General features: G+C 38.1%; 2 protein-coding genes across 9 annotated transcripts in view; one reads left to right on the forward strand and one right to left on the reverse strand.

The window, feature by feature from the left end:
• LOC137239604 (keratin-associated protein 5-1-like) overlaps positions 1 to 27,562 on the reverse strand; it is a 172,325-nt gene that overhangs the window by 6,311 nt on the left and 138,452 nt on the right. The window lies entirely within an intron of this gene.
• Positions 1,369 to 26,308, forward strand: LOC137239603 (collagen alpha-1(V) chain-like). Of its 6 annotated transcripts, XM_067765098.1 has the most exons (12): positions 1,385 to 1,479; positions 11,717 to 11,996; positions 20,015 to 20,859; positions 20,911 to 21,474; positions 21,538 to 21,612; positions 21,672 to 21,782; positions 21,837 to 22,115; positions 22,170 to 23,087; positions 23,152 to 23,727; positions 23,791 to 24,061; positions 24,120 to 25,816; positions 25,879 to 26,308. In XM_067765098.1, exons 2-12 carry the CDS (start codon positions 11,876 to 11,878, stop codon positions 26,020 to 26,022), a joined length of 5,601 nt encoding a protein of 1,866 aa, XP_067621199.1. In that variant the 5' UTR covers positions 1,385 to 1,479; positions 11,717 to 11,875; the 3' UTR covers positions 26,023 to 26,308. The 6 variants fall into 6 exon arrangements, with proteins under 6 accessions (XP_067621194.1, XP_067621199.1, XP_067621193.1 ...); XM_067765093.1 differs by having other exon boundaries at positions 1,369 to 1,484; positions 20,015 to 21,474; XM_067765092.1 differs by having other exon boundaries at positions 20,015 to 21,474.

Here is a 27,562-nt window from a genome sequence, read left to right on the forward strand (position 1 = left end):
GTTTCGATTGAATGGCGATTGCTACATCGAATGCGTGAGCTTCTAAAACGTTTTATACCGACTTATGTTTAGATTTACAGAAAAGGTAGCTATATTGAAAAGTTATCAATTTGTTATCGGAGTGCCATCGATTTGTCAGATCTCAATTAACTCCGCTATAAAACATATTACACATCTGTTACGAGTACTTGGTGCTTTTTTTGTGTGTCGTAAGAGAAGTTGGAGATCTTTGGCCTGTGCGGCCCGTCAGGTACGAGGAGAGCACGCTGCCATCGTTCTGGCCTCATCCAACGTATACATACTTTGAAAAACAACCGAATTTGTACACCAATAAATTCACCCCCTCAGGTAAAAGCTTTGTCTCGCTCCCCGCCCCCTCCATGACCCACCGACTTAGTCATCTACCATACACCAACGCAACCGCAAATTCAAGCAATTCGCCGAGCAGGAAAATTTCAAGTAAAAAGAAAATGTTCATTGATTTCGATTAACTGACATATTGTTGCACCAAGGCGTTGTATTGAAAATAAACAAATAAACAAGAAGAAGCAATCATCTGTTGGGATACACCTCGTACTGAATTCGCCTTGAAAAGCAATCAGCTGTAGGGATAACAACACCTGATACTGAATTCGCCTTGGCCTGAGCTAAACTAACGTTGAATTCCAGTGGGAGTTAAGAAAAGAACGTGCTTATTGAGCTATTTCGAAGCTTTAGTTCGCAATCAAGCAAAATAAATCTAAAAGACCATATCCAAGAAACTTTACGGTAGCGGGCCATTCATCGAAAAATTTGTTATCTATGAATTTCCTACTTAATTTTCAGAAAAATATTACTTTTTTGTTCACAGTGAAAAATACTTTCGAAACTTCTCTAATATATTTTCCACATTGTTCTGTATACTAAAGACTAAATGTAGTGTTTTTTCTTTTTTTGCGTACGAAACTCGCTTCTAAAAGCTAAGTTACAAGAATAGCTATTGCCATAGGATTACGAGTTCTTTATTCCAAAACGATAGCTTAGTAAGTTTTGTAAAGTATCATTCAAGAACCCGCTCATACTTAAGATTATCAGTTCAAGTAGGCATAATATAAGAAAGAATTTCCCTTCCCAGAACTTGAGGATCTTACAGATAAATATTCTTTTCTCCATATGCAAAAACAAGCAGCTCTTAAAATAACTTCTGTGCCGATCATGTATGCATCGCACAAGATTATAAAATTACTTACAAAACTATGCTAATCCTCAACTTCTCTCTTATAAGCTCTACCATTCTTCGTTCAATATTCACCACACTATGAAGTCCCAATTGTAAGTCGTTCTTTCAAGTCGATCGTCATTGAGATCAAGTAACCAGAATCAAATAACGGCAGTTCAGTTCGTGTTCGTCTGCTGTTGCTGCTAGTTTGTAAAATCGGAATAAAATATAGTTTGCGGTTAATACTGTTAGTGAGTGCATGAAGGAAGTGGCTGATTGAGGTTAGGTGATAAGCTAAAATAAAATTATTTCGCAAGGCAAAAAATTAAGAAATGACTTTAACAAGGATATTTTCCATTAACTATTACAAAATATATAACGAAAGTTTTGAAATCATAAGAACAACAGAAGACACATGTAGAAAGTGAAACTTAAGAAGTTTAACGGGTATTTAGGCCAACCGGAAGTTGCATAATTACTCTAAAATAATCAGCAGAAAAATGTGTGAAATTTAAAATTTGAGTGACTAACAAAACAAACAACAACCAAACAAAATATACAGTTATGCATAATATTTATATGTTTTTTGGTGAAATTTTAGCGATTTTGTGTAATAAAAAAATTTGATTAACTCTTTTGGATTTAAATTTTACAAAAACATCGGACAGAGTTTGCCTGCCCAGCGCGGAAACAATTATTATATAAAGTAGAGAGTTTTATATAGCTAAAAATACCAAACAAAGCAAGTGATATAAAAACTTTTTATAAATAAAAGCTGAATTAATAAAATAAATTTTAAATTGACATTGAAAAAAAAAAAAATAGCGATGTAAAGAAAATACACAAAACAAAATTATGAATGGTTTTATAAAAATATTACAAAAAATTTCAAAATAAAATAGAAAAACGCTTAAAAATATTAAAAAACATATTGTAAAAAAAAAAAATTTGATAAAAGCATAGAATAAATATTAGAAACAACATTTTTTCTATCTAACCCGATAATACTTGTTTATATCATGGTATAAAAAAGAAGGTAGTTCCACTCAAATTTTTTTGACGTATTTGGGGATTTTTGAAGTTTCATAATGTTTGTTGTTTTGCTAGAAGCGTTGCCATACCGTTACTGTTTAAGGCGAAATTGTGGTTTTTCGGGTTGGAAATTTCCTTCAGGATGAAAACGCAATAGTCATCTGAGACAATAATAATATGCTTTAACACGATTTATGTGCATACATATCTATTCAGAATACAGTAAAACATGCAATTTTATTGAAAAATAGTAGATAATGACTCATAAATTGGTTAGTGACTCATATCTTTATGGCAGCTTGACCCCTAAACAGAAAAAAATACACGAAAACTTTTGTTGTTTTAGCATGGTCCTATTATCATGCCTCTAAAGTGGATATTTGTCAAGGCATGTTCAGAAAAAGTGTACCTCCAAAGTATACAGTGAGTGATAGGTGTTTAATTTGTTACGTTTGTGGGACGCTACATCCATGTCAATGCTAAAAGGGCACAGAATGTGTATAGACGGGGCTTGCCCACTGGTACAACGCGCAAAAGAACTCTCATAACTAGTGGCTAACCTGCAGAGCTACAAGGCCATGTTCTCCCTAAAAAATGGTTTAACAATTCCCTCCTCAAGCGTTACGCTTAAATTATACAATAAAAAAATGTGGACTTGTAGCCAATTTATCACCATTCAATTTCATAAAAATTGCGTTTAAGTATGCTAAATTCTTTAGAAATTGCGGTGTTGGTTTATAAGGACCTCCTTTGGGCAATCAATTGACAAACGTGTATGTTTTGTCAACATGTTCTGAGCAAACGTACAGACACTTAAGGAGGCTACATTATCTTGATTTGCATACTTCAAACCATTTTTCTCCCACTAAAGCAATTTTCGAAAGTTCGAAAAACTTATTAAAAACCTTTTCTAGGCGGATATTTCGTATTAAAATATTTCCAACGCATGCGGCTCATTTTTTCTTTTTCTTTTTTGTTTAAAATAACTATGAAAGTAATTGAGTCGAATCCGTTAATATGAAAGCGATCAAAATTAGAAAAATTCGTAACATTTTTCAATCGGGTAGCTTGTTTTTGGTGAAATTGTCATTATCCCCGCAAAAGTCAAGTGGCCAACGTTACACTAAATGGAACTACCTCCATTTTTCGTATCATGGTTTATATAAAGAATAAAGGTTATTGAAAAAAATATGTACATGCATATGTGTCTTAAATTTTTATACTCAGTTGAGCAGAGCTCACAGAGTATATTAACTTTGATTGGATAACGGTTGGTTGTACAGGTATAAAGGAATCGAGATAGATATAGACTTCCATATATCAAAATCATCAGTATCGAAAAAAAATTCGATTGAGCCATGTCCGTTTGTCCGTCCGTCCGTCCGTCTGTCCGTCAACACGATAACTTGAGTAAATTTTGAGGTATCTTCATGAAATTTGGTATGTAGGTTCCTGGGCACTCATCTCAGATCGCTATTTAAAATGAACTATATCGGACAATAACCACGCCCACTTTTTCGATATCGAAAATTTCGAAAAATCGAAAAAGTGCGATAATTCATTACCAAATACGGATTAAGCGATGAAACTTGGTAGGTGAGTTGAATTTATGACGCAGAATAGAAAACTAGTAAAATTTTGGACAATGGGCGTGGCACCGCCCACTTTTAAAAGAAGGTAATTTAGAAGTTTTGCAAGCTGTAATTTGGCAGTCGTTGAAGATATCATGATGAAATTTGGCAGGAACGTTACTCTTATTACTATATGTCTGCTTAATAAAACTTAGCAAAATGGGAGAACGACCACGCCCACTTTTTAAAAATTTTTTTTTTAAATTCAAATTTTAAAAGAAAAGTTAATATCTTTACAGTATATAAGTAAATTATGTCAACATTCAACATCAGTAATGATATGGTGCAACAAAATACAAAAATAAAAGAAAATTTCAAAATGGGCGTGGCTCCGCCCTTTTTCATTTAATTTGTCTAAGATACTTTTAATGCCATAAGTCGAACAAAAATTTACCAATCCTTGTGAAATTTGGTAGAGGTTTAGATTCTAGGACGATAACTGTTTTCTGTGAAAAAGGGCGAAATCGGTTGAAGCCACGCCCAGTTTTTATACACAGTCGATCGCCTGTCCTTCCGCTCGGCCGTTAACACGATAACTTGAGCAAAAATCGATATATCTTTACTAAACTCAGTTCACGTACTTATCTGAACTCACTTTGTATTGGTGTAAAAAATGGCCGAAATCCGACTATGACCACGCCCACTTTTTCGATATCGAAAATTACGAAAAATGAAAAAAATACCATAATTATATACCAAATACGAAAAAAAGGATGAAGCATGGTAATTGTATAACTTTAGAAAAAAACTTTGTAAAATGGGTGTGACACCTACCATATTAAGTAGAAGAATGAAAAAGTTCTGCAGGGCGAAATAAAAAACCCTTGGAATCTTGGCAGGAATACTGTTTGTGGTATTACATATATAAATAAACTAGCGGTAACCGACAGATGATGTTCTGGGTCACCCTGTTCCACATTTTGGTCAATAACTCGAAAACGCCTTCACATATACAACAACCACAACTCCCTTTTAAAAGACTCATTAATACCTTTAATTTGATTCCCATATCATACAAACATATTCTAGAGTCACCCCTGGTCCACCTTTATGGCGATATCTCGAAAAGGCATCCACCTATAGAACTAAGGCAAACTCCCTTTTAAAATACTCATTAACACCTTTCATTTGATACCCATATCGTACAAACAAATTCTAGAGTCACCCCTGGTCCACCTTTATGGCGATATCCCGAAAAGGCGTCCACCTATAGAACTAAGGCCCACGCCCTTTTAAAATATTCATTAACACCTTTCATTTGATACCCATATCGTACAAAAATATTCTAGTGTCACCCCTGGTCCACCTTTATGGCGATATCACGAAAAGGCGACCACCTATATAACTAAGGCCCACTCCCTTTTAAAAAGACTCATTAACTCCTTTAATTTGACACCCATATCTTACACACAAAGTCTAGAGTCACCCTGGCCCACCTTTATGGCGATTTCTCGAAAAGGCATCCACCTATAGAACTAAGGCAAACTCCCTTTTAAAATACTCATTAACACCTTTCATTTGATACCCATATCGTACAAACAAATTCTAGAGTCACCCCTGGTCCACCTTTATGGCGATATCCCGAAAAGGCGTCCACCTATAGAACTAAGGCCCACGCCCTTTTAAAATATTCATTAACACCTTTCATTTGATACCCACATGTACAAACAGATTCTAGAGTCACCCCTGGTCCACCTTTATGGCGATATCTCGAAAAGGCGTCCACCTATAGAACTAAGGCCCACGCCCTTTTAAAATACTCATTAACACCTTTCATTTGATACCCATATTGTACAAACGCATTCTAGAGTCACCCCTGGTCCACGTTTATGGCGATATCCCGAAAAGGCGTCCACCCATAGAACTAAGGCTCACTCCCTTTTAAAACACTTATTAACACCTTTCGTCTGATATCCATATTGTACAAACGCATTCTAGAGTCAACCCTGGTCCACTTTTATAACGATATTCCAAAAAGGCGTCCACCTATAGAACTAAGGCCCACTCCCTTTTAAAATACTCATTAACACCTTTCATTTGATACCCATATAGTACAAACATATTCTAGAGTCACCCGTGGTCCACCTTTATAGTGATATCTTGAAAAGGCGTCCACATATAGAACTAAGGCCCACGTCCTTTTAAAATACTCATTAGCATCTTTCATTTGATACTCATATCGTACAAACAAATTCAGGCCTGGTCCATCTTTATGGAGATATCCCTAAATGGCGTCCATCTATAGAACTATGGCTCACTTCGTCTTAAAATACTCTTCAATACCTTCCATTTGATACACATGTCATACAAACACATTCCAGGGGTACCCTAGGTTCTTTTTACAACATGGTGATTTGCCCTTACTTTGTCTCCACAGCTCTCAACTGAGAATGTAATGTTCGGTTACACCCGAACTTAGCCTTCCTTACTTGTTTTTTATTTATTTATAATTTTAAAGTTGTATTAAGTTTTAAAAAATTTTAAATTCGAAGTTTCCGCCAAAGTTTCTAGTTTATTAAAACTAGATACCAAAAATTAAAAAAAACTGTATTTTTCTTATTCAAAATTTAATTTAGTAAGCATTATTTTTCAAAATAAAGTTATCATGTTAAATTTGTTTATAATTATTTTGGAGCGATTTTCCGTTATCTCTTTTAAAAACATTTACCCTATCGGAAAAATCAACAACAAAGGTTGAATTAATTTTTTATAAAAATTATAAAAAATGTTACGATTTCAAAAAATATTTAAAATAAATAAAAATAATATTTTTTAACGAAAGAATTTTAGTGTCCTTAATTTAAAAATAAAAACGAATAATATAAGTATAATCAATAAATCTTAAAAAAAAATTGTTTAACAAAACTGGACAAAAAAAAAAATAAAATTAAAAAACATTTATGTAAAAAATGTTTTGAAAATTGTTATAATTAATAATAATTAATATTAAGAGTGTCAAAAAACGAGACTTATAATAAACACAAAGAATAACTTTTACATGAAGAATAATAAAAAAAAACCATAAATAAAAAAAAAGTTTTGAACAAAAAATGAAGCTAGAAATTATATTTAAAGGACATTTTGGAAAAAAATTAGTAGTATTATTTTTAAACTTGTTACAATTAAAAATAAAACCAACAGCGAAAGTTTGAGACAATCACGCAAAGCAAAGCACCAGCTTCACATTAAAGGTGTTATGTTAAGGTAGATCATTGCCATTTTGTAGGACATCGTAGTGTTCAAAGTGTTAGTTGAAAGCACTGCGAGCGGACAGTATGACAACTAGGTACCGGCGTTTAACGAGATAGCTCTGTGCTGCTAGTTTGGAATTAGTGCGACTCGCGGCTGGGAAATAACAAAAACAGTTTTTAAATACAATAAAATTTTGAAAAACATTGCTATTAACTTTATTTACAAAAAACTTTTTTTTCTTCATCTAATTTTTTTCAGTTTTTTATAAAACTATGTTTGGACATCTTTACAAAATTGAGGTCAACTAAGAATAAACTTCTATTTCTTAATTCATTTAGGTTAGACTTGGCTTATATTTGAACTAAATTTAAGTTTAAAATATTTTGCAAGTACTTACTCAAACATTTTGTTTTTTTATTCAGTACTTCATATTTACTTAATATTTTAGTAACGCTTTCAAAATACTTCTTTATTTTACTCAATGAATGAATTTTATTGTGATAAAGACAACGTATTTGCTTAAAAAAGTTCATAGTGTTATCAATTATTAAACTTTTTAGAAGCAAGAATAACGAAAATTATTTTTGAGTTGCTTTTTCACTTAACATCGCATCCGATTTTTTTTTTTAAATGGATGGCTTTTTTTATTACCACGGAACTAAAACTACAGCAGAATTGCACATAAATATTTTTGGGAACGCGTTATCATGATGGGCATATATACATTAGACTGGGTCGCAAATAAAACCTGTAAAGGTTGTCAGAGTCTGCTTGATTAGTATCTACAAATAACATTAAAAGTGCTATAACTTCTTTGTTGGTTTAATTAGCGAGACATGCGCATATTGCTTTATACAATTCTTTTGTTATTGATATTAGAGAAAAAAAAACACTGTTATGAATTTTGAAAGACTTTGCTTTGGTAAAACAAAATTCATTCTTTTAGGAGTAGTGGGGTAAAGCTGGATCAGCTGAGCTAATCATATGAAAACATCCCCCAGCACTAAAGGGCATTAAAAGCAAATATGCAGCTTTCCAAGACTAAGATAATGACGTATCAATTCTAAATGTCGAATGTCAAATAATCTCGTCACGATAAAAGCACGTACATGGGTACTATGTCTGTTTACCAGAATGGGTTAGCCTAAATTAAACGGTTTATAGAACAAAAATTTAAGAAAAGTATTATGCTGAGAGCTTCTTAACCAACTTCGATTAAAATGTTGGAGCGGACTTTGAAAACTACATATTTTTTCGACCCAGTCTAATGTATATATATATATTTTGCCCAACTGCTAGAAACAGCTGATGTTTCAAATGCCTGTAATGTAATCGACCTACATACATAGATATGTACATCTACACAGAGGTTCACATATGTGCCAGTTGTTTGCCGGCCGGTTTGATCCTTATCAAACCAAAATTTATTTTATTTTATTTTATTTTAATTTTTTTTAATATACTGATAAATTATATTTCTGTAATTTTGACGCTGAGAAGCGAGTGCCAAAATGAATTAATCTTAATGCCTCCACATATTTACAGTGCAGTCACCACCTTACCTTACATCAGCGCAAGGAAGTGATTAGTTGTGTATTCTTATCAGAAATGAAGAAATTGTGTCAATGGCGCTAAAAATAAACTAGCTAAAGTAAGGAAAATGGGTTTACAAAAAATATAATGTACATATACATACATATATACTATGTTTACACATACAGATTTATAGAGATTTGTACATAAATATCTGGCGCTTATTGCAATAAGTACAGCAGGGAGCAGAAAAATAATAGTGGCTATTTTTATCAAATTTGTATTTTGATTAGCGGTACAGGCTTATACCGCTTTCACACAGAAACTTAATCGAATCACAATTTTATTCAATGAAATAATTAATTTTCCATTTTCATACAGGGCCTTTTGCTTCATTAAGCGAACATCTGTCAGGAGCCCCAAAAAATATTTCGTTTTTACAAAAAATAATTAAAATGGAAAGCAGCCGTTTCCTTCTTAACTATAAATACAATCAAAATCAATTGCATGCGCAACTACCCATAAATGTTGCACCTAACCAAATATGTGCCTATTTTCCAAAAAGCCATATTATCTTTTGCAGCAAATGCAGTGAAAATTAAATTTTGAATTTTTTCTGGTGTTTCTATTTTTCGTAAATTATTGAAAATAATTTATTTTTGATTGTCATTTGTTACATTGACAATAACATTCGAGGCAACAAGTAAAGCCCCCTGGATTTTTCACTCGATTAGGCATTCAATAAAGCAATAATGAGATAATTAAGAATTTTTATTTTGTATGGAAGATTGAGTTCAATTAAGGCTTTAATGTAGAAAACTTGACTAATTATTTCATTAAGCTTCTGTATGAAATTGGTATTATATTGCTATACACAAATTTCGTTTGTTATTGCTATTCGAAAAAAATACCAAATTTGCACACGGAGATGGTTATTAGGTTTCTGAACTTCACGTCTCCATCAGCTAGCTTTTTGGATGCTGAGTTTTGAGCTCGAAATGAAGTTCTGTTGAACGAGCCTAAAAATATTCCCCATAATTTTGGTTTGAAAACATATAGTATATACATATCTATATACCAAATTATATATAAAAATGAATAGCAACAAAAACGCAATACTTAGAAAAAAAATTACAAAACGTGAAGCGAGGCGTTCGAATGGCTGAGTGGATAGAGAGATCTACCATAACACCAGTATCAATACAGAATGATGAATGATGATGTGTAGGCAAACGAATTTTTATTAAACAAATTCTCAGAACTCAAAATAAAAAGTTCGAAATTTGTTTAAAATTTTACGAATTTAAAATTTTTTTGAAACTATGTTTGAGACTGGTTTCCATAGTTTCAATAACAAAATTCATAAAAGTTTTTTCATAATTTGGTATTTTAGTAGTGTTAATGATAAGCTTGAGTTCCTAAATGAGAATCTGCTTAGTATTTTTAACAAGCATGTCCCCGAGCGATTTGGTAAGAGAAAATCATCGGTGTCGCCCTAGTTCATGCCTAGAGTGTTGGCAGCAATCAAGGCGCGTAACAAGGCTTTATCTAAATGGAAAGCAAACCTTTACCAGTCTAACTGGAATTCGTTCAAAGCCGCCAGGAACAGAGCAACTTCCGTTATCAGATGTGAAAAGCGTAATTTTTATGTTGTCAGTAGACCACCATTTGCTCTACGCTAAGCTGAAGTCCTACTTTAGTTTTAGTGACAATTCATTGGCGTTAAATAAAAGCTATTTAGCCAACCGATACCAACGGGTAATTATAGGGTCCCAAATGTCACGACTTAGTGCAATAGTCTGCGGTGTGCCTCAGGGGTCAATTCTTGGGCCGTTGCTGTTTAGCTTATTTATCAATGACATTTTTACAGTATGTAAATTTGTTACTATGCACGCTTATGCAGACGATGTCCAGCTTTACCTTTCTAGCCGTATTGGTGACGTCGATGATCTCTGTTCTAAACTTAATACTGACACCTCAGAAATTTTCCATTGGGCTAATAACAACGGGCTTCGTCTTAACGCAAATAAAACTTACGTCTTGCCTATATAAAAAGAAAGTTGGCTGAGAGGGGTATTCCACAGATTTTTATTGGTACCGACCAAATTAAACTGGTGAGTAAAATTACAAACCTCAGCTTTGTAGTCGACTCCAGTTTGACTTGTGTTGACCACGTTAACCAGGCTATAGGAAGGGTGTATGGCTCGTAACATTCGCCATAAATTGGCTGTCCAACTAATTTTACCTTATTTGATATATTCCGAGTTGATATATAATAAGCTAGATTCGCACTCGGCTCATAGGTTAGACGTGGCCTTTAACCATATAACACGCTATGTGTATGGACTTTCGAAGTTCGACCACATATCCCGTTGGAAATCTAGCCTTCTGGGATGTCAAATATCCGACTATTTCAAAGCCAGGAGCTGTATTTTCCTTTTCCGACTCACGTTCACTAAGACGCCCTTATATCTTTATAATAAGCTTTCTTTCACAAGATCCGCTCGTTCAAACGACCTTATAGTACCCACATTTAAATCTGTTGCGCCGACTAGACTATTCTTCGTGAACACTATACGTACCTGGAATTCTATTCCCAATGCTATAAGAAATAGTATAAGCAGGAGCAACTATAAGAATGTTATCTATAACTATTTTTCTGCTAATAGTATGTAGACTGGCCGTGTATTTGATCACGATACTAGAATAAATTACAATTTAGCTTTTATGGATAGGCTTACAATATATATAATATATATTATATATATCTGTTTATACCAGTATCATGTAACTGTTTAGTTTCTTTTTGTGCTACTACTTATAACTATCTTTCGTTTCATGTTGTACTATAAAGGACCTCAAATCTTATTGTACTAATAATTTTTATCATTAAATAAATGAAATAAATAAGTAAATAAATAAATAAATAAATAAAATAAATAAAATAAAATAACGCAAATAAAAACTTATTTAATGAAATCTGAAAACAAAAAGTTGCTGCTATTTTTGTGTTCGCTGTTGTTAATTCACTTAAACAAATTAGAGTAAACTTCAACTACTGGTCAGATGGTCCTTTTCAATACTTATTTATTTTAGATATTTTTTTACTCAACTTTCACTTCTTAAGCAGCCAACGAAATCAACCTCAAAAATGCAGTGCAATTTAAATTCAACAAATTTGTGAAACTTTCTAAAATTAAACAAAAAAAAAATAAAATTTATGGTTTTGATGCGCTCGATTCACCAAATATTGCGGTGAATCAGTTCGGCATCTACAGTTGAACAAAATATGATTTTCCCATGGATTTCTTTAATTTTTACACGTCGAAAAAACTTAAATGGCTTACAGATCGTAACTTTACTAGCTGTTTTGGGATTAGTGACTACAGTGGCAGCGCAATCAAATGAAGGTGAGTATCATTGAAGTGAGAAATCAAAATAAAAAGAATCCCTGTTAGAAGAAGACTGAATCCTTCTTGTATTAGAATCAAAAAAATTACATTTATCTTAGTATGTACATATATCAACATAAAAAATTGATTTATAAATAATTCCATTCATTACACCAATCGGAAGTAAGTATGTCAAAAGAGCCATTAAAAAGGCGGCAAATTCCACCGACAAACGATTTGTTCCTAATTTGCCAAACAGATTGCGCGCAAACTATGTCGCTAATGATGATATCGGAAAAGGCATCACCAGCGAGTGTTAAAATTGTCTTTCAATGAATTGAATGACAGTTTTCATAAATTTATATCTGTCATAAAGTTTGCTTGTCTCGTATGAAGCCGCATATAATAGGAAGTACATATGTCAAATTGATGGATATGGTACGGATGACGTACATGGATATTGTATTGCATACATGCAATTTGTAAGAGCAGAGCTGTAAAAAGACTGAATCAATTGAGTGTGTATTCTCTCAGCATTCTTTTAAAAATCGTGATTTTTTGGTGGCATATTATAAATCTCCATTCGTGAATGACTTAAAATACTTTCAATTCAAAGCCAGTGTGTGTGTTATTGAATGGTAAAATATAATTCAATATAGGGTGTGAATGTAGGAACCATTCCCAATCTTTATTGAATGTAAACTTGAAATGAATGCACACCTTTTTTCCATTCAGTACTAAATACTTTTTCCCCAAGGTTATTTTTTGGTATACTTTCATTGCCATCAGATATGTTAAATCAATTTAGGAGTTGGGTGCAAAAAAGGCGTAAAACTGGTCAATAGAATTCTAATTATTCAAGTAGTTTATTATAAAACTAGAAAGTCTTAAATCATCTTCATGGTGTCCAAACATAAGACATATAAGAAATACTACTTCGTAGGAGATTTTTTATACTTCGTAATTGGGTTGATTTTTCTTTTACTAATCGTGTAAGATCAAAAAATGTGAGGGTCTTGTGGGTTGACTGGTCTCCTTTTTAGGTATATCTCGCGGATACCTTGCTTATATTAAAGCATAGGGCTCTTGATTATGTAAAGGTGTCCAAAAATATGAATTTTGCTGAAACTTCGCAAAGACAATCTATTGCTTTTTTGCTATGTGTCAAAATGTTACTATATCTCCTATACTTATTTTGCTATTGTTGTAAAATGGATTATGTAAATGAACACATTGTGCATTGACCAAATAGAGTAAATTGTGGTTATTTTTTGTCGATCATATAACAAAAACAGATACTTGAGTTTAAGTCATTTAAATGTAATTGATGTAGATTCGTTGGAGCTTCCTAAATCGTCCTACAGGCTTTTTCTATTCACCTCAGTCACCTTCCCCATTTTCTTTCATCTGTGCCACAAAAATTGGTAGAAACTCTTCAGAGGTTATTAATTTCCCTCCCACAAAGAGAAAACAGGTATGTTGGAATATTTGGTATTTGCTTTTTTTATTATTAAATTTTTAGGAAAATTTCAATAAATACTTTTCCAGTGAACTTCTTTGTGCTTTATTACGATTTAAATAACCAATAAACTGGTCATTACGGACAATAATTAAATTTTTGTGTTGATATTTTTAAGTGACTTTAATTAAATGCAACCATGTGATATTTGAGCGGGTTTTGTGCTTGTACGACATTTTTCATAATTGATTGGTACTAGAAAAGTGTGTGCACACAGCAAAGGCTGCATTCATTTGAATGCTTATTCTGTGTTGAAAAATATTTGTGTTTCATTCAATTACTTCATTCTTTCTTCGAATGATTTCAGGATTTCAGTCTTTTCTTCCACTACTGAATGAAGAATGGGTTGACTTTTAAGCCACATTCCTTAACAAGGAATGAATGAATGAAGAGCAAGCATTCTTAAATCAATGATTTAAAATTTCAAATTATTGTACAGTTTTACAGCTCTGTGTAAGAGTCAATCTATGTCACCTCTGTTGATGGATTTTCCATCACCTATATCGTTGAAATTTGGAAATATTTTTAACCCCCCGAAAAATTCTTTTTTTATTTTTTTTTTTCGAGCGATTCGGACTTTTTCTAAGTCGCTGTTTACACACAAAAAGTTTGGCTGCTGATTATCGTAAACTTCTTTTTTGAAGTTTCGCATTAAATTTACACGCGACAATTCTATTCATGCAACTTTTTGAAATTTCGTTTTAATTTATTCTAAAAAAGTTTTTTAATTATTGAAAATATTAAAAACAACCGTTTGTTTAATTTTTCAAATAAATTTTAAAAAATATTTCTTGAAATACAGAAAAAGTTGCACTCTTCAAAAAATGACGCAATAAAATCTGACAGATGAGGTCATTATTATGAAATGGAGTCGCATTTCACAATTCTCACTCTCATAATTCTACTTATTGCTTTTCATCTTATCCATTGATTATCTGCGCCATTGATTTTTTCAGTATCATAAAAAAATACTGTATTAATACCTTTCTGAAAAAAAATATGTCGCCTATCAAAGCTTAATTTTTAACAGCTCTGGCTATCCTTGGAAGCGTTTAGACAAAAATGAAATAGTCGTATGATCAAAATCGAGGGACATGTTTCCGCCTTTCTCTATCTATCCACCTGCCTCTCCTCTGGCTAACTCTTTTCTCCCTCTCTTATTTCCTCTCCACTCTGCATTTTCTAGTTTACCTTAATCGGCCCATTCAACTTCCCTATCCCTTTTATTATTATTCCGTATATCTTCACGTTTTTCCTCTTATTCTTCCTGCTCTTGCTCTTATCCAAGTCTAACTATGACTATTACTCTTAATATTATCCCTATATTATTCTTACTCTTAATTTAAACCCCTTTTTACTAATTTCTGACATCATTCTTCCTAATCTTACTTTTACCTTTACTCTTCCTCTACAAGCAATTGCGAAATAGTCCCGAAATAAACGCGAAATGATACAAATATTGTTTGATATCGTACAGAAACGAACCGGTAATAGTGCTGAAATCATCCCGAAATAGTCTTGAAACGGTCCCATTGATCAAAGAAAGGTAATACGGCAAATGTTTGGAAATAGTCCCGAAACTATCCGGAAAAGTCTCGAAATAATCCGGACAGCCAATATTCTGGAGCTATCCGCTAGGTTAATTATTTGTTTTTTTTTTTTTAAAGTGTCAATCGCCTGCACTATATTTATCTAATCTCTGTTTGCCTGTCCAGAAAACCACCCCAAAACGAACTAGTCATGGCGACGACGCTCTAAATATTAGCAAAATGGTCAAAGCTAAACTATCTTTGAACTATCTGCATACAACCGGCAGACAACAATTTGCGAGGGAAAGTATTGGGCTCTTGCCCATTACGTTCTCGTGTAAAAGTGGCCAGCTGAGAGTACTGATCTTCTATTAGGTTAGAAGTAGCACTGATTAGTTGGCTGATCACTGCAGCGTTTTCCAAGCGGAGGCTGCCGCTGTTAAGGATACGGAAGATGGAATGCTATCCAGTGCTACTAAGGTTAGGGAATTTAACATCTACTCCGATAGCCAAGTGGCTATCAATGCCTTGAGTTCAACTATAGTGCGCTCGAGGGTGGTGTGGAAATGTCTGACCTCGCTTGCGATTGCATCGAAATATTTTATCATTAAGGTTATCTGGGTCCCGAACAATATTTCTATCCCGGGCAACTGTTAGCCCGCATCGGTACAACTGAGCAGGATGAATATGACTGTGGATATTTAGGCATTCCGCTGGCCACCTGTGGTCTGCTCCTGCATATATGGTCCTCGAGTCCTGAGTGGAAACCTCATCCTGCTGCGGCAGGAAGAACATGATGAGGTGGAATCATCGAGTCATTTTGCGCTTGACTCACTTGGATCTCCGAAAGATTTATCCAAGGTTAAGATCGGCCTCATTCGAAACTATATCGTAACTCAACCACTCTCTAAGTAGCTATGGCTTACGTCACCGTTATTTTGTGTGGTATCACAACGGACCTTTATGCTGTACAAGTGAGTTTCTCCTACAGGGCATCTACCACTTAATCTAACCTAGTACTGTCGTCAATTAGTCTAGGGCTGGTCCAATTTTCTACTGGGCCAATCTTATATTCATACATAAATAAATATACATTGTTCCAATTATTTATTAATGCAAAACCCATTAGCAGCGTTTTTCAATTGAAAAGCAGTATCACACAAAAACTTTCATCGTTTGAGCTTCACAGCTGAGCGAGGCAAAACAATTAAGATGCGTACGCATATATTGCATTATCGGTCGAACTGATTTGCCAGTTATTGATGTTTTCATTTACTTATCACTGTCATCTTGTTACATGTAAAATGTGACGAATGTATGCAATTTTGTGATTTTTCTATGCCAATGACCAATTGATGTGGCATTGACGTCACGTCACTCTCACAGCTTCATACGCTGCAGCGCTGATGAAGGTCGATTAGCGTGATCCAATTTTTTATACTCAGCTGAGCAGAGCTCACAGAGTATATTAACTTTGTTCGCATAACGGTAATCCGTAACGGCATAAACTAATCAAGATAGATATAGACTTCTATATATCAAAATGATCTGGGCGAAAAAAGAAATTCATTAGCCATGTCCGTCCGCCCGTCCGTCCGTCCGTCCGTAAACACGATAACTTGAGTAAATTTTGAGGTATCTTGATGAAATTTGGTATGTACGTTCCTGGGCACTCATCTCAGATCGCTATTTAAAATGAACGAAATCTGACTATAACCACGCCCACTTTTTCGATATGGAAAATTTCGAAAAACCCAAAAGTGCGATAATTCATTACCAAATACGAATAAATCGATGAAACTTGGTAGGTCGGTTGACCTTATGACGTAGAATAGAAAATTAGTAAAATCTTGGACAATGGGCGTGACACCGCCCACTTTTGAAAGAAGGTAGTTCGAAAGTTTTGCAAGCCGTAATTGGGCAGTCGTTGAAGATATCATGGTGAAATTTGGCAAGACCGTTACTCCTATTCCTATATGTGTGCTTAATACAAATTAGCAAAATCAGATGACGAACACGCCCACTACAAAAAAAAATTTTTTTAAGTCAAATAATAACAAAAAATTGAATATCCTTACAGTGTATAAGTAAATTATGTCAACTTTAAACTCCAGTAATGATAATAGTGCAACAAAATACAAAAATAACAGAAAATTTCAAAATGGGCGTGGCTCCGCCCTTTTTCATTTAATTTGTCTAGAATACTTTTAATGCCATAAGTCGAACAAAAATTAACCAACACCTGTGAAATTTGGTAGGGGCATAGATTCTATGACGATAACTGTTTTCTGTGAAAATGGGCGAAATCGGTTTAAGCCACGCCCAGCTTTTATACACAGTCCACCGTCTGTCCTTCCGCTCGGCCCTTAACACGATAACTTGATAACTCTATATATCTTTACTAAACATAGTTCACGTACTTATCTGAACCCACTTTATCTTGGTATAAAAAATGGCCGAAATCCGACTATAACCACGCCCACTTTTTCGACATCGAAAATTACGAAAAATAAAAAAAAAATGCCATAATTCTATACCAAATATGAAAAAAGGGATGAAACATTGTAATTGGATTGGTTTATTGACGCAAAATATAACTTTAGAAAAAACTTTGTAAAATGGGTGTGACATATTAAGTAGAATAAAAAAAAAGTTCCGTAGGGTGAAATCAAAAGCCCTTGGAATATTTGCAGGAATACTGTTACATATATAAATAAATTAGCGGTATCCCACAGATGATGTCCCGGGTCACCCTGGTCCACATTTTGGTCGATATCTCGAAAACGCCTTCACATATACAACTAAAGGCCACTCTCTTTTAAAATACTCATTAACGCCTTTCAGTTGATTCCCATATCGTAAAAACACATTCTAGAGTCACCCTGGTCCACCTTCATGGCGATATATCGAAAAGGCGTCCACCTATAGAACTAAGGCCCCGCCCTTTTAAAATGCTCATTAACACCTTTAATTTGATACCCATATCGTAAAAACACATTCTAGAGTCACCCCTGGTCCACCTTCATGGCAATATCTCGAAAAGGCGTCCACCTATAGAACTAAGGCCCCGCCCTTTTAAAATACTCATTAACACCTTTCATTTGATTCCCATATCGTAAAATCACATTCTAGAGTCACCCCTGGTCCGACTTTATAGCGATATCTCGAAAAGGCGTCCACCTATAGAACTAAGGCCCACTCCCTTTTAAAATACTCATTAACACCTTTCGTTTGATTCCATATCGTAAAAGCACATTCTAAAGTCACCCCTGGTCCACCTTTATGGCGATATCCCGAAATGGCGTCCACCTATAGAACTATGGCCCACTCACTTTTAAAATACTCTTTAGTACCTTCCATTTGATACCCATGTCATACAAACACATTCCGAGGTTCATTTTCCTACATGGTAATTTTCCCTTATTTTGTCTCCAAAGCTCCCAGCTGAGTATGTAATGTTCTGTTACACCCGGACTTAGACTTCCCTACTTGTTTTATATTCAATCAAATAAAAAGAGTTAACTGAGTACAGTATGCTCGTGCTGTATCTTTCTTGATGAAATGAACTTTTGCAGAATATTTACCTTGAAAATCACTGACGCCACGGAATGGCTAAGATAATAAGAAAAGGTCTTAGTAGTCATAGACTTGTCATAAAATCTCATACAGTGATTTCTGTTACATCTATGTATGAATTTGTGAACCGAAAGACCAGCCACACATGAGCTCTTCCTTTTTATTGAAGTCGAAAAGACTCAAGAGTTTCAACGATTTAAAAAGAACTGTTGCAAGGGATAACAAGCATGAAGTAATTACTCCAATATAGTCCCAATATAACGCCAAAAGTTCCAAAACTATACTTAAACTGTAGCCACATGATAACATTCTTCAGAGACAGTCATAAAATGATATTTTCGCTACATTTCCAGCCGCGAAGATATCGAAATGTCTTGAAATCATGACAAAAAAAATTCTGAATTCGACAACAATTTCGAAACAGTTCAAACATTACCCCGTTATCACCGCCATATGATAGCAAACGCAATCCCGTAATCTTCAGTAGGCATTCATATAATAATAGTCTCGATCCGATCGAAATGATCCTGAAACGGTCCCAAAACTCTAAAGTTGGACACAGCTCCGAGTTCCGATAACAATCGGTAAACCTTCCCAAAATAGTACTTAAATGATGCGGAAAATAATAAAATGTTTCCGTAATAGTCCAAAAATGATGCCGAGAACAATACCAAAGCTTTTCGGAATCAGTCCCAAAAATAAGCCGCATCAATATGAACCCTATATGATATTTTCCTAAAGAACTTTCGAGGCTATACTCGCAGCGCACTCTTAGATGGTGTCATATGGTCGCAAGTTACACTTCGTTCAGTAAAGAACCGCGTCGTTTTATCCTGCAAGCTAAATTTTTTCGGAAAGTAAAAATTAAGGACAGTGAAGATGGCACAACGGTTTGCTTCAAAACCAAAATTGCCTAGAGATGTTTTTAAAAAAACGGTGGGAAGCATATGCACTCAAGAAGATAGCAATCAGATACCTTCTTTGTACCAGGTATAGTAAATATTTATGACTGCAGTCTATCTTCAACAAGTCAAACTCTTAAACCTACTTTAAAGTAAACGTCACGGATTATGCGCATATCCTTGTATACCGTGCGAATAAAGGGACCTTCTGGCCGTAAATCAAGACAAAGAGAGAAATGTCCAATTCTTAATGGAGTTCGGTTAACCCGGGCCGTTCTATTTCATCAACTTTTAAATCTAGGTCGAGACTGTATTCTGACTTATCTGGAAAATAGTATCCTATCTTGGCAGTCAAAATACAAAAAACTCGCCCCTTACCTCAAATGTTTAGAGCTATTCCCTGAAGTTCTCCGAGTTGTAAAGATATGAACTTATTGTGACAACTTCGAGCCCAGAACTTATTTCATTATTTTTAAGATATTTGAATTCATTTTCATTTTCTACTTTCAGATGGCTTTGTGGACTTAATTAGCGAATTCGGTTTATCGGATCTACCATCCGGTGTCACTGGTGTGCCGGGTATGTGCGGAACTGAAAGAAACATGTACCAGGCACATAGCTCCCCGGCTTTCCGGATCTCCAAAGACGCCATATTAACCGTGCAAACTGCACAAGCCTTTCCACATGGCTTCCCTACGGACTTTTCAATTATATTGACTCTGCGCAGCAATCAAACAAATCCAACAAAATCGCCAGTCTTCACCATCTATTCGGACGAGAGTGAAGAGGTACTCTCGCTCAGCCTCGGCAAAGAGATAACGCTAAGTTATGAGCAAGTGGATGCGACATTCAATCAACGTAATGCAATTAATTTTGGTATTGGTATTAGCGACACGGGATGGCATCGCATTGGTGTGAGCGTAAAGGGAACAGCAGCAACTTTGGTACTGGATTGTACGAAACAGGTGACAAGGCGCTTGGAACGTTCACGTGGTAGTACGATTGCCACAAATGGCCTAATACTTACAGGGGTACAAATGACAAATGATGATGGTTTCTTTACTGGTGATGTGCAATTAATGGCTGTGGTTAATAGAGCCGAGGCGGGTTATGAGGTATGTACGAAGTATGCCACACCTTGCGCGCAACAAGCAAGCTACACAATGGAACAATTTAGCAACGCTGGGGATGGTAGAGGTGGTGGCATAGGTGGCAGCTGGTCATGGTCTTCATCGAGCAGTAGAGATGGCAATAGTGGTGGTGAAGGTTTAGAAGGCATTATGGACTCGAGTAAAGCCGCACTTGGTATAGATATTAATGGAAGGAGAACAACTGGTGTTAGTGGCACAGCTCAAGTAAATGCACCAACCTATGAGTATACCAGTTCTCATACGTATGGATCTCAGCCTTTAGCTGGCGGAAACCTTCAAAATGGTGGAGCTCGTAGCGAACAGGGATTGAATGCTTATGGGGTTGTGGGTAGTGCAGGTAATGGATATGTAATTGGAAGTAATGCTGTGTCAGGCGCTGGTACTAGTGGTGCAAGCGCTGCATTACCAATTGGATCTGCAGAGTTCGATGAGAGCGACTTTGAAGATTATGCTGTCGAAGGAAATGAAGGAGCGGACTTAAATGTTTTTTTTGATATTACGACACCCGCACCAGTGAGTAATTTGGAGCATAGCACTGAACACAATGCAACTTCAACTGTTAGCAATGGTACCGAAATTAATAATACTAACGAAAATCGGAGAAAATACCGACGAAGAGGTGATCAACCCGACACCAATGCTACGGACCCTGGATATGATCTAAGTGGGGGTAATACGATTTGTTATCCGGGGCCCAGAGGATATACGGGCACACCTGGGCCACCAGGTGAACCAGGTGCGAAAGGTGAAGCTGGTCGTGATGGTTTGGCAGGCACTCCAGGTATACAAGGACCACCGGGACATGTATTCGTAGTGCCTGTAAGTAATTATTGTGAAGGCATTACATTCCGAGACGTTCATATTTGTATTTCTTCTTTTCAGACCACGCAAGGTGGCAATGAAAAAGGACCCGACTCTCAAGCTGAAGCACTACGACAGATGATATCACAGCACATGGCAAGCCTCCAATTACCTTTCAGTCCCCACATTTATTTAACTTATTGCCTCATTTATAGATGACTTTGCGCGGTCCTGAAGGTCCTATGGGTCTCACAGGTTTGCCAGGTCCACCAGGAGTGCCTGGCCAGCGTGGTGATAAAGGAGAGCCTGGCGATGTTGGCGAGCCGGTAACATAAATTGTGTACAACTGACATTTTTTAGCATATTGACCTAACGTTTAGAATATTTATTTTCGACAGGGCTTACGTGGTCTGCGTGGACCTGCTGGCCCGACGGGACGTGATGGAAGGCGTGGCCGATCTGGAAGAGATGGAGAACGTGGAGCGGTGGGACCACAAGGGCCCAAAGGTGAAGTGGGTCCTATGGGTCCAATTGGTTTGCCGGGCGAAAAAGGCCATCGCGGTATGCCGGGTCTGACAGGTGAAAAAGGTCAACAGGGCGTGGAGGGTCATCCAGGAGAAGAAGGTCCACCCGGGTTACCTGGTTTACCGGGAGAGTTGGTAAGTTGTGCGCATAAGAAACGTTTCACTTCAATTACTCTCGAATTTTAATAGGGTCCTCGAGGATTTCCCGGACCACGTGGCTTCCCAGGTCCTGCGGGTAATCCAGGCTTACAGGGTGCAGAAGGTCCACAAGGTGCAAAAGGCAGTACGGGTTTAACGGGACCAGCAGGACCAGCGGGTCAGATAGGCCCAAATGGTCCTCCAGGTGCACCCGGACCACAAGGTAATCTTGGTCAACCTGGTATAGCTGGCCCACCAGGAAAACCTGGCCTGCCTGGCTTACCTGGTGCCGATGGAGCTCCCGGTAGTGCTGGTACACCAGGTGCTATAGGACCAAAAGGCGATCAAGGCATGCAGGGCGGGCAAGGACCTGTAGGCTTCCCTGGTCCTAGGGGTCTCAAAGGTGATGATGGATTACGTGGTTCACCTGGTGATAAAGGCGATGATGGTAGCAGAGGCTTGGATGGAGAAAAAGGTGATGCTGGCCTGCCTGGAGAGCGCGGTCCCACGGGACCTTCTGGTAGCCCAGGTCCGGAAGGCCCCGAAGGGCCTAAAGGTTTCGAAGGTCCAAGAGGTGAAGCAGGCGCACAAGGCTTAACAGGTGAAAAAGGTAAACAAGGGCCACAAGGATTTCAAGGTTACCCAGGTCCTTCCGGAGATAAAGGTGAAAAGGGTGCAACTGGTTCTACAGGGCCAGCGGGTATGAAAGGCGAGCGAGGATTGCAAGGACAGGCTGGTGAACGTGGTGAAATGGGTCCTAGAGGTTTTCGTGGTTCGAGAGGAAGGCGTGGTAGTGATGGTAATCCAGGCCCAAAAGGAGATACCGGACAACCAGGTGCGCCCGGACTGCAAGGCGAAACTGGTCCACAAGGTACGGAGGGCCCTCGTGGTTTCATCGGATTGCCAGGTTCACCGGGAGCAGATGGCAAGAATGGTGTGATGGGCCCACCAGGAGAACGCGGACAACCTGTAAGTACAATTAGTAAATCTTCAAAATTCCCGAAGTTATTTATAACAAATAAAACTATTTTAGGGAGAACCTGGTAAACCTGGGCCACCAGGTGAGCCAGGTGTTATTGGCCCACGTGGTGCACCGGGTGATGTGGGTCCTATCGGTGAATCTGGAGCTCCTGGCTTACCGGGATTGCCAGGGGAAGCCGGTTTACCCGGTGAGGCAGGAAAAGAAGGTCCGCACGGACCAATTGGACCAATAGGAATGCCAGGACCGCAAGGCCCCACCGGATTGCCCGGTTTTCCTGGTGAGCGCGGTCATCAAGGGCAGCCTGGACTACCCGGTCTAAAAGGCGAACAAGGTTTATTAGGTGCTCCAGGATACCAAGGTGATAAAGGACAGACAGGAGAACCAGGAAATCCTGGTGCACAAGGCGCACCAGGTAATGCCGGACCACCTGGCAGTGTGGGTTCACCGGGTGCCAAAGGCGAACCAGGAGAGAAGGGGCCAATTGGACCAGCTGGAAGAGATGGTTTAACGGGATTACGAGGTTTACCTGGTCCACCGGGTCCGCAGGGAACGCCTGGTGAAGACGGCGACAAAGGTGAAACTGGGCCACCGGGAGAAAAAGGCTTAAAGGGCAGCAGAGGCGAGCTGGTAAGTTTCAAATATACGGATTTTGTAAGAGCTGACTGAAAAATACTTGGTATCTGTATTCAGGGACCAATAGGTTCAACGGGGCCGCAAGGACCTCGTGGTGAGTCTGGACCTCCTGGGTCACCAGGAGAAAAAGGGCCGTTAGGAGAGCCAGGTCATAGAGGTATAAAAGGTGAGGACGGCAAACTTGGTCCACCAGGACCTTTAGGAAAACCAGGTATACAAGGCTTACCCGGCCCAGCCGGACATAAAGGGGAGCATGGCGATGATGGATTAATGGGACCAATAGGACCACCTGGTCCACCAGGAGACCAAGGAAGGAGGGGGTTGAAAGGTATGAGTATCGTTAAAGTTTTTAAAGGAAAACTGTAAATCATTTCTTTTTATTTAAGGTGCTCCCGGCCAGCAAGGAAAACCAGGACCACGTGGGCCACAAGGTACAACTGGTTCCGATGGACCAGTAGGGCTGCCAGGACCAGTGGGTCCAACCGGCAAACCCGGCGAAGCAGGGCCTGCGGGGCCAAAGGGAGAACAAGGAAAATCTGGGCCAATCGGTCCACCTGGACGACAGGGCATACAAGGTCAAGAAGGTCCAAAAGGAGCAGTGGGGCCACGTGGATATCCAGGAGCACGCGGGGAGCCTGGTTTGATGGGACCAAAAGGGGATATCGGACCGGAAGGCGAAGATGGTAAGCCAGGTGAACAAGGTCCAATAGGAGATATGGGTCCAGAAGGTAGAATTGGTGAGCCTGGGCCACCCGGACGGCAAGGACCCGAAGGACCAGCAGGTTTACAAGGCAGTGCAGGTCCGATTGGTGAAAAAGGAGACAAAGGCGATACGGGACCACAAGGCACACAAGGAATATTGGGACCGCAAGGTCTACCAGGATTACAAGGACCACCAGGAAGCATAGGACTCCCAGGTGAAGTAGGCGAGACTGGGCTACCAGGCCCTGAAGGCGTACCTGGAAAAGAAGGAAGTATTGGTGAGCAGGGACCAGCAGGACCAAAAGGTGATCGCGGAAGACGAGGACCAAAAGGACATCGCGGCGAGCTAGGTATGGTAGGGCTGAAGGGTGACCAAGGTGAGAAAGGTGACCGTGGGCTGCGTGGACCGCATGGCCCAGAGGGGCGTAAGGGAGAGCCAGGGCCACTGGGACCTATTGGGCCCAAGGGCAATGATGGACCGCAAGGACAAACAGGACCAAACGGGCCACCTGGACCGAAGGGAACCGAAGGACCAGCTGGAAATAAAGGTGACATGGGACCACCGGGTCCAGCTGGGCCACCTGGCCCGCCGGCTGAAGTACCACTTATACCACCCGAACTGCTTTTCCAAATGCAACAGTACTCCGGCACCAAAGCGGAAACAAGGCGAAGGCGTGATGTGAACATCCTAGAAGATTTGGTGCCTTTCGAGGATGATGATGATTTTAACGAAATAATGGGCATACCTGCGGGACCCGAACTCACTCATAGCGGTCACGCAAACAAAAAAACCAAACGAAAACGAAAAAAGAAGCCGGCACATCATGACAACCCGAATGGTAAATTGGTAGACATGTACAGTGCCATCTATAGCATGCGTGAGGAGATGGATCGCATGCGTAAACCAACTGGTACACAAGACAACCCGGTACGCACGTGTCGTGACTTACATTATGCACATCCGAAATTCGGGGATGGCTGGTATTGGATCGATCCAAATGCTGGAATGCCCGACGATGCAATTTACGTATACTGCAATATGACCGCGGGCGGTGAAACTTGCATACATGCCGACGCACATACGGCCGAAGCGCCAGTGGTGCCCCGGCGTCAGATAGCTGGTGCGGAATGGTACTCGAAATTAAGTGATGGCGCGAAAATCGCATACGATGGAGTGGGCACTGTGCAATTGACGTTTTTGCGTTTACTCGCCGAGGAAGGTTATCAGAACTTTACATACTATTGCAGAAACTCAGTAGCTTGGTACAGTGAGACCGAACGTAGTTATGCCAAGGCACTACGGCTTCTGGCTGAAAACGAAATGGAAATCGCACACGATGTTACGCCAATAGAGGTAGAGATACTGCGAGATGAGTGTCAGGTATATAAAGATGATATTTTGATTATTAGGAACTTTGTGTACCAAATTTCTTTTTTACTTAGCATCCGAACACGTCGGGAGAGACAGTTTTACTGGTGCGTACCAAACGTCTAAATTATTTACCATTAGTCGACTTTCAACCACAGGATTACGGACGAACAGATCAAGCTTTTGGCTTTAAGGTGGGACCAGCGTGTTATAAATGAGTAAGCAAAGGAAGAGAGAAAGCGAGTTGAGCGATTTTTTTGTAATTTCTGTAGTTCAAAAATATGCCAAAATTTAGAGTTAAGGTTACTTTATAAGCATTACAAGGTTAGCCCTTAGAGGACTGCCATAATTGTAAAGGAAATTTATAAGCATTCGAGTTGTTGTAAATATGTTAAGTTTTAATTTAATTACTTCGCTATATTTAAACGTTAATTAATTTAAGCTGAGAGAGTCTTTTGTTTTTAAACCTGCTTTTTATATAAAATAAATTATAAAAAATTGTAAGCAATTCGGGGCAAGGATGTTAAAGGGTTAAATCATATCAACGTTGTTTGCCTTCGCAGCGTGAATATATTTTTATTCCAGTTAAAGTTCGCCGTGACGTGCTCACCTACACTGGAGCCGATCACTCTTCCCACTTTATGAATGAAAAATGTTAAACCAATTTCTCCGTCTGGTGGATGCAGCGCGGGATGCCTTCTACTTCAGAAAAGCTAAGCTTCGCTATTCGCTCAATGAATTGCTTGTTCAGACATTCCACCGGAGCCCTTGGTTAACTGCACTAAACTTCCTACTGTCTGAGCATTATTTCATCCGATACTACCGTCAAGTCTGTTCGCGTCAGGTGTCAATTTTTTCAAGGTCGCACGGCACTTAATGAGATGGAGCTTAGCCCTATAAATCGAGTTTTGGATAGAGCAGGTCATCTGTGAAGGAAATTTTTAAATGAGATATGCCCCATTGATATCACAATGAAGGAGAGACAATTAACATAATTCATAAGGAGAGCGCAGGTAAAGTTGACTATGGGCTTGAGAAGCTATGACACATTGAAGCTATGTATGTGTTCAAAATGACTTAAGCTTAAGAGAATTCATTCTTTCGTTTCTCTCATTATCCGTTGAGCGTGCTTGTAATTCTCAACTGATTTGAGAAATATTATAAATATTAAGCTTAAGTGTAGCCTTCCAAAGCTGGGCTTTTCACAGCAAAAGGAAGTGGCTCAGCCCGCAGCCTACACCTCAGAGCCAAAAAAAACTGCCGTTGTTTAAATTTTTGTAAAAATATTCAATTAGTTAATAAAAAAATTACATTAAGTAACTACTCGCCTTCCGAATCACCAAAGCTTAAATACAAGCACATGAACATTTGTTTCTTCGCCCGTCTTGGTACATATACCTTGGGATCTTGGAACTATATTTGGCATATAGAACGGGGTTGACCGGGCAATTATCGGCATAAAACTGTGGCGACTTGTCATATGCACCGGATTTTTTCTAGTGCTAAGGGAGATGACTAAGATGTCTGTTGCGATGCCCAGGTTTGTGGGTGTTCAACAGAAACTGTTTGTTCATCATTTCGGTTTTCTCTTTCCTCGGTGTGTAAATGATATCCTGGTGATATAAGAAGACATCCCGTGGCAATTCTAAGCGCGGCGTTTTGACAGACCAGCACTTTCTTACAGTGTGTTTCGTTTAAGCTCGACGACCATGTCCGCGACGCACAGCATGTAAGTGGCTGTCCAATTGTTTCATGCCA

The sequence above is a fragment of the Eurosta solidaginis genome, chromosome 2 (assembly GCF_040869045.1).
Source record: "Eurosta solidaginis isolate ZX-2024a chromosome 2, ASM4086904v1, whole genome shotgun sequence".
Lineage (NCBI taxonomy): Eukaryota > Metazoa > Arthropoda > Insecta > Diptera > Tephritidae > Eurosta > Eurosta solidaginis.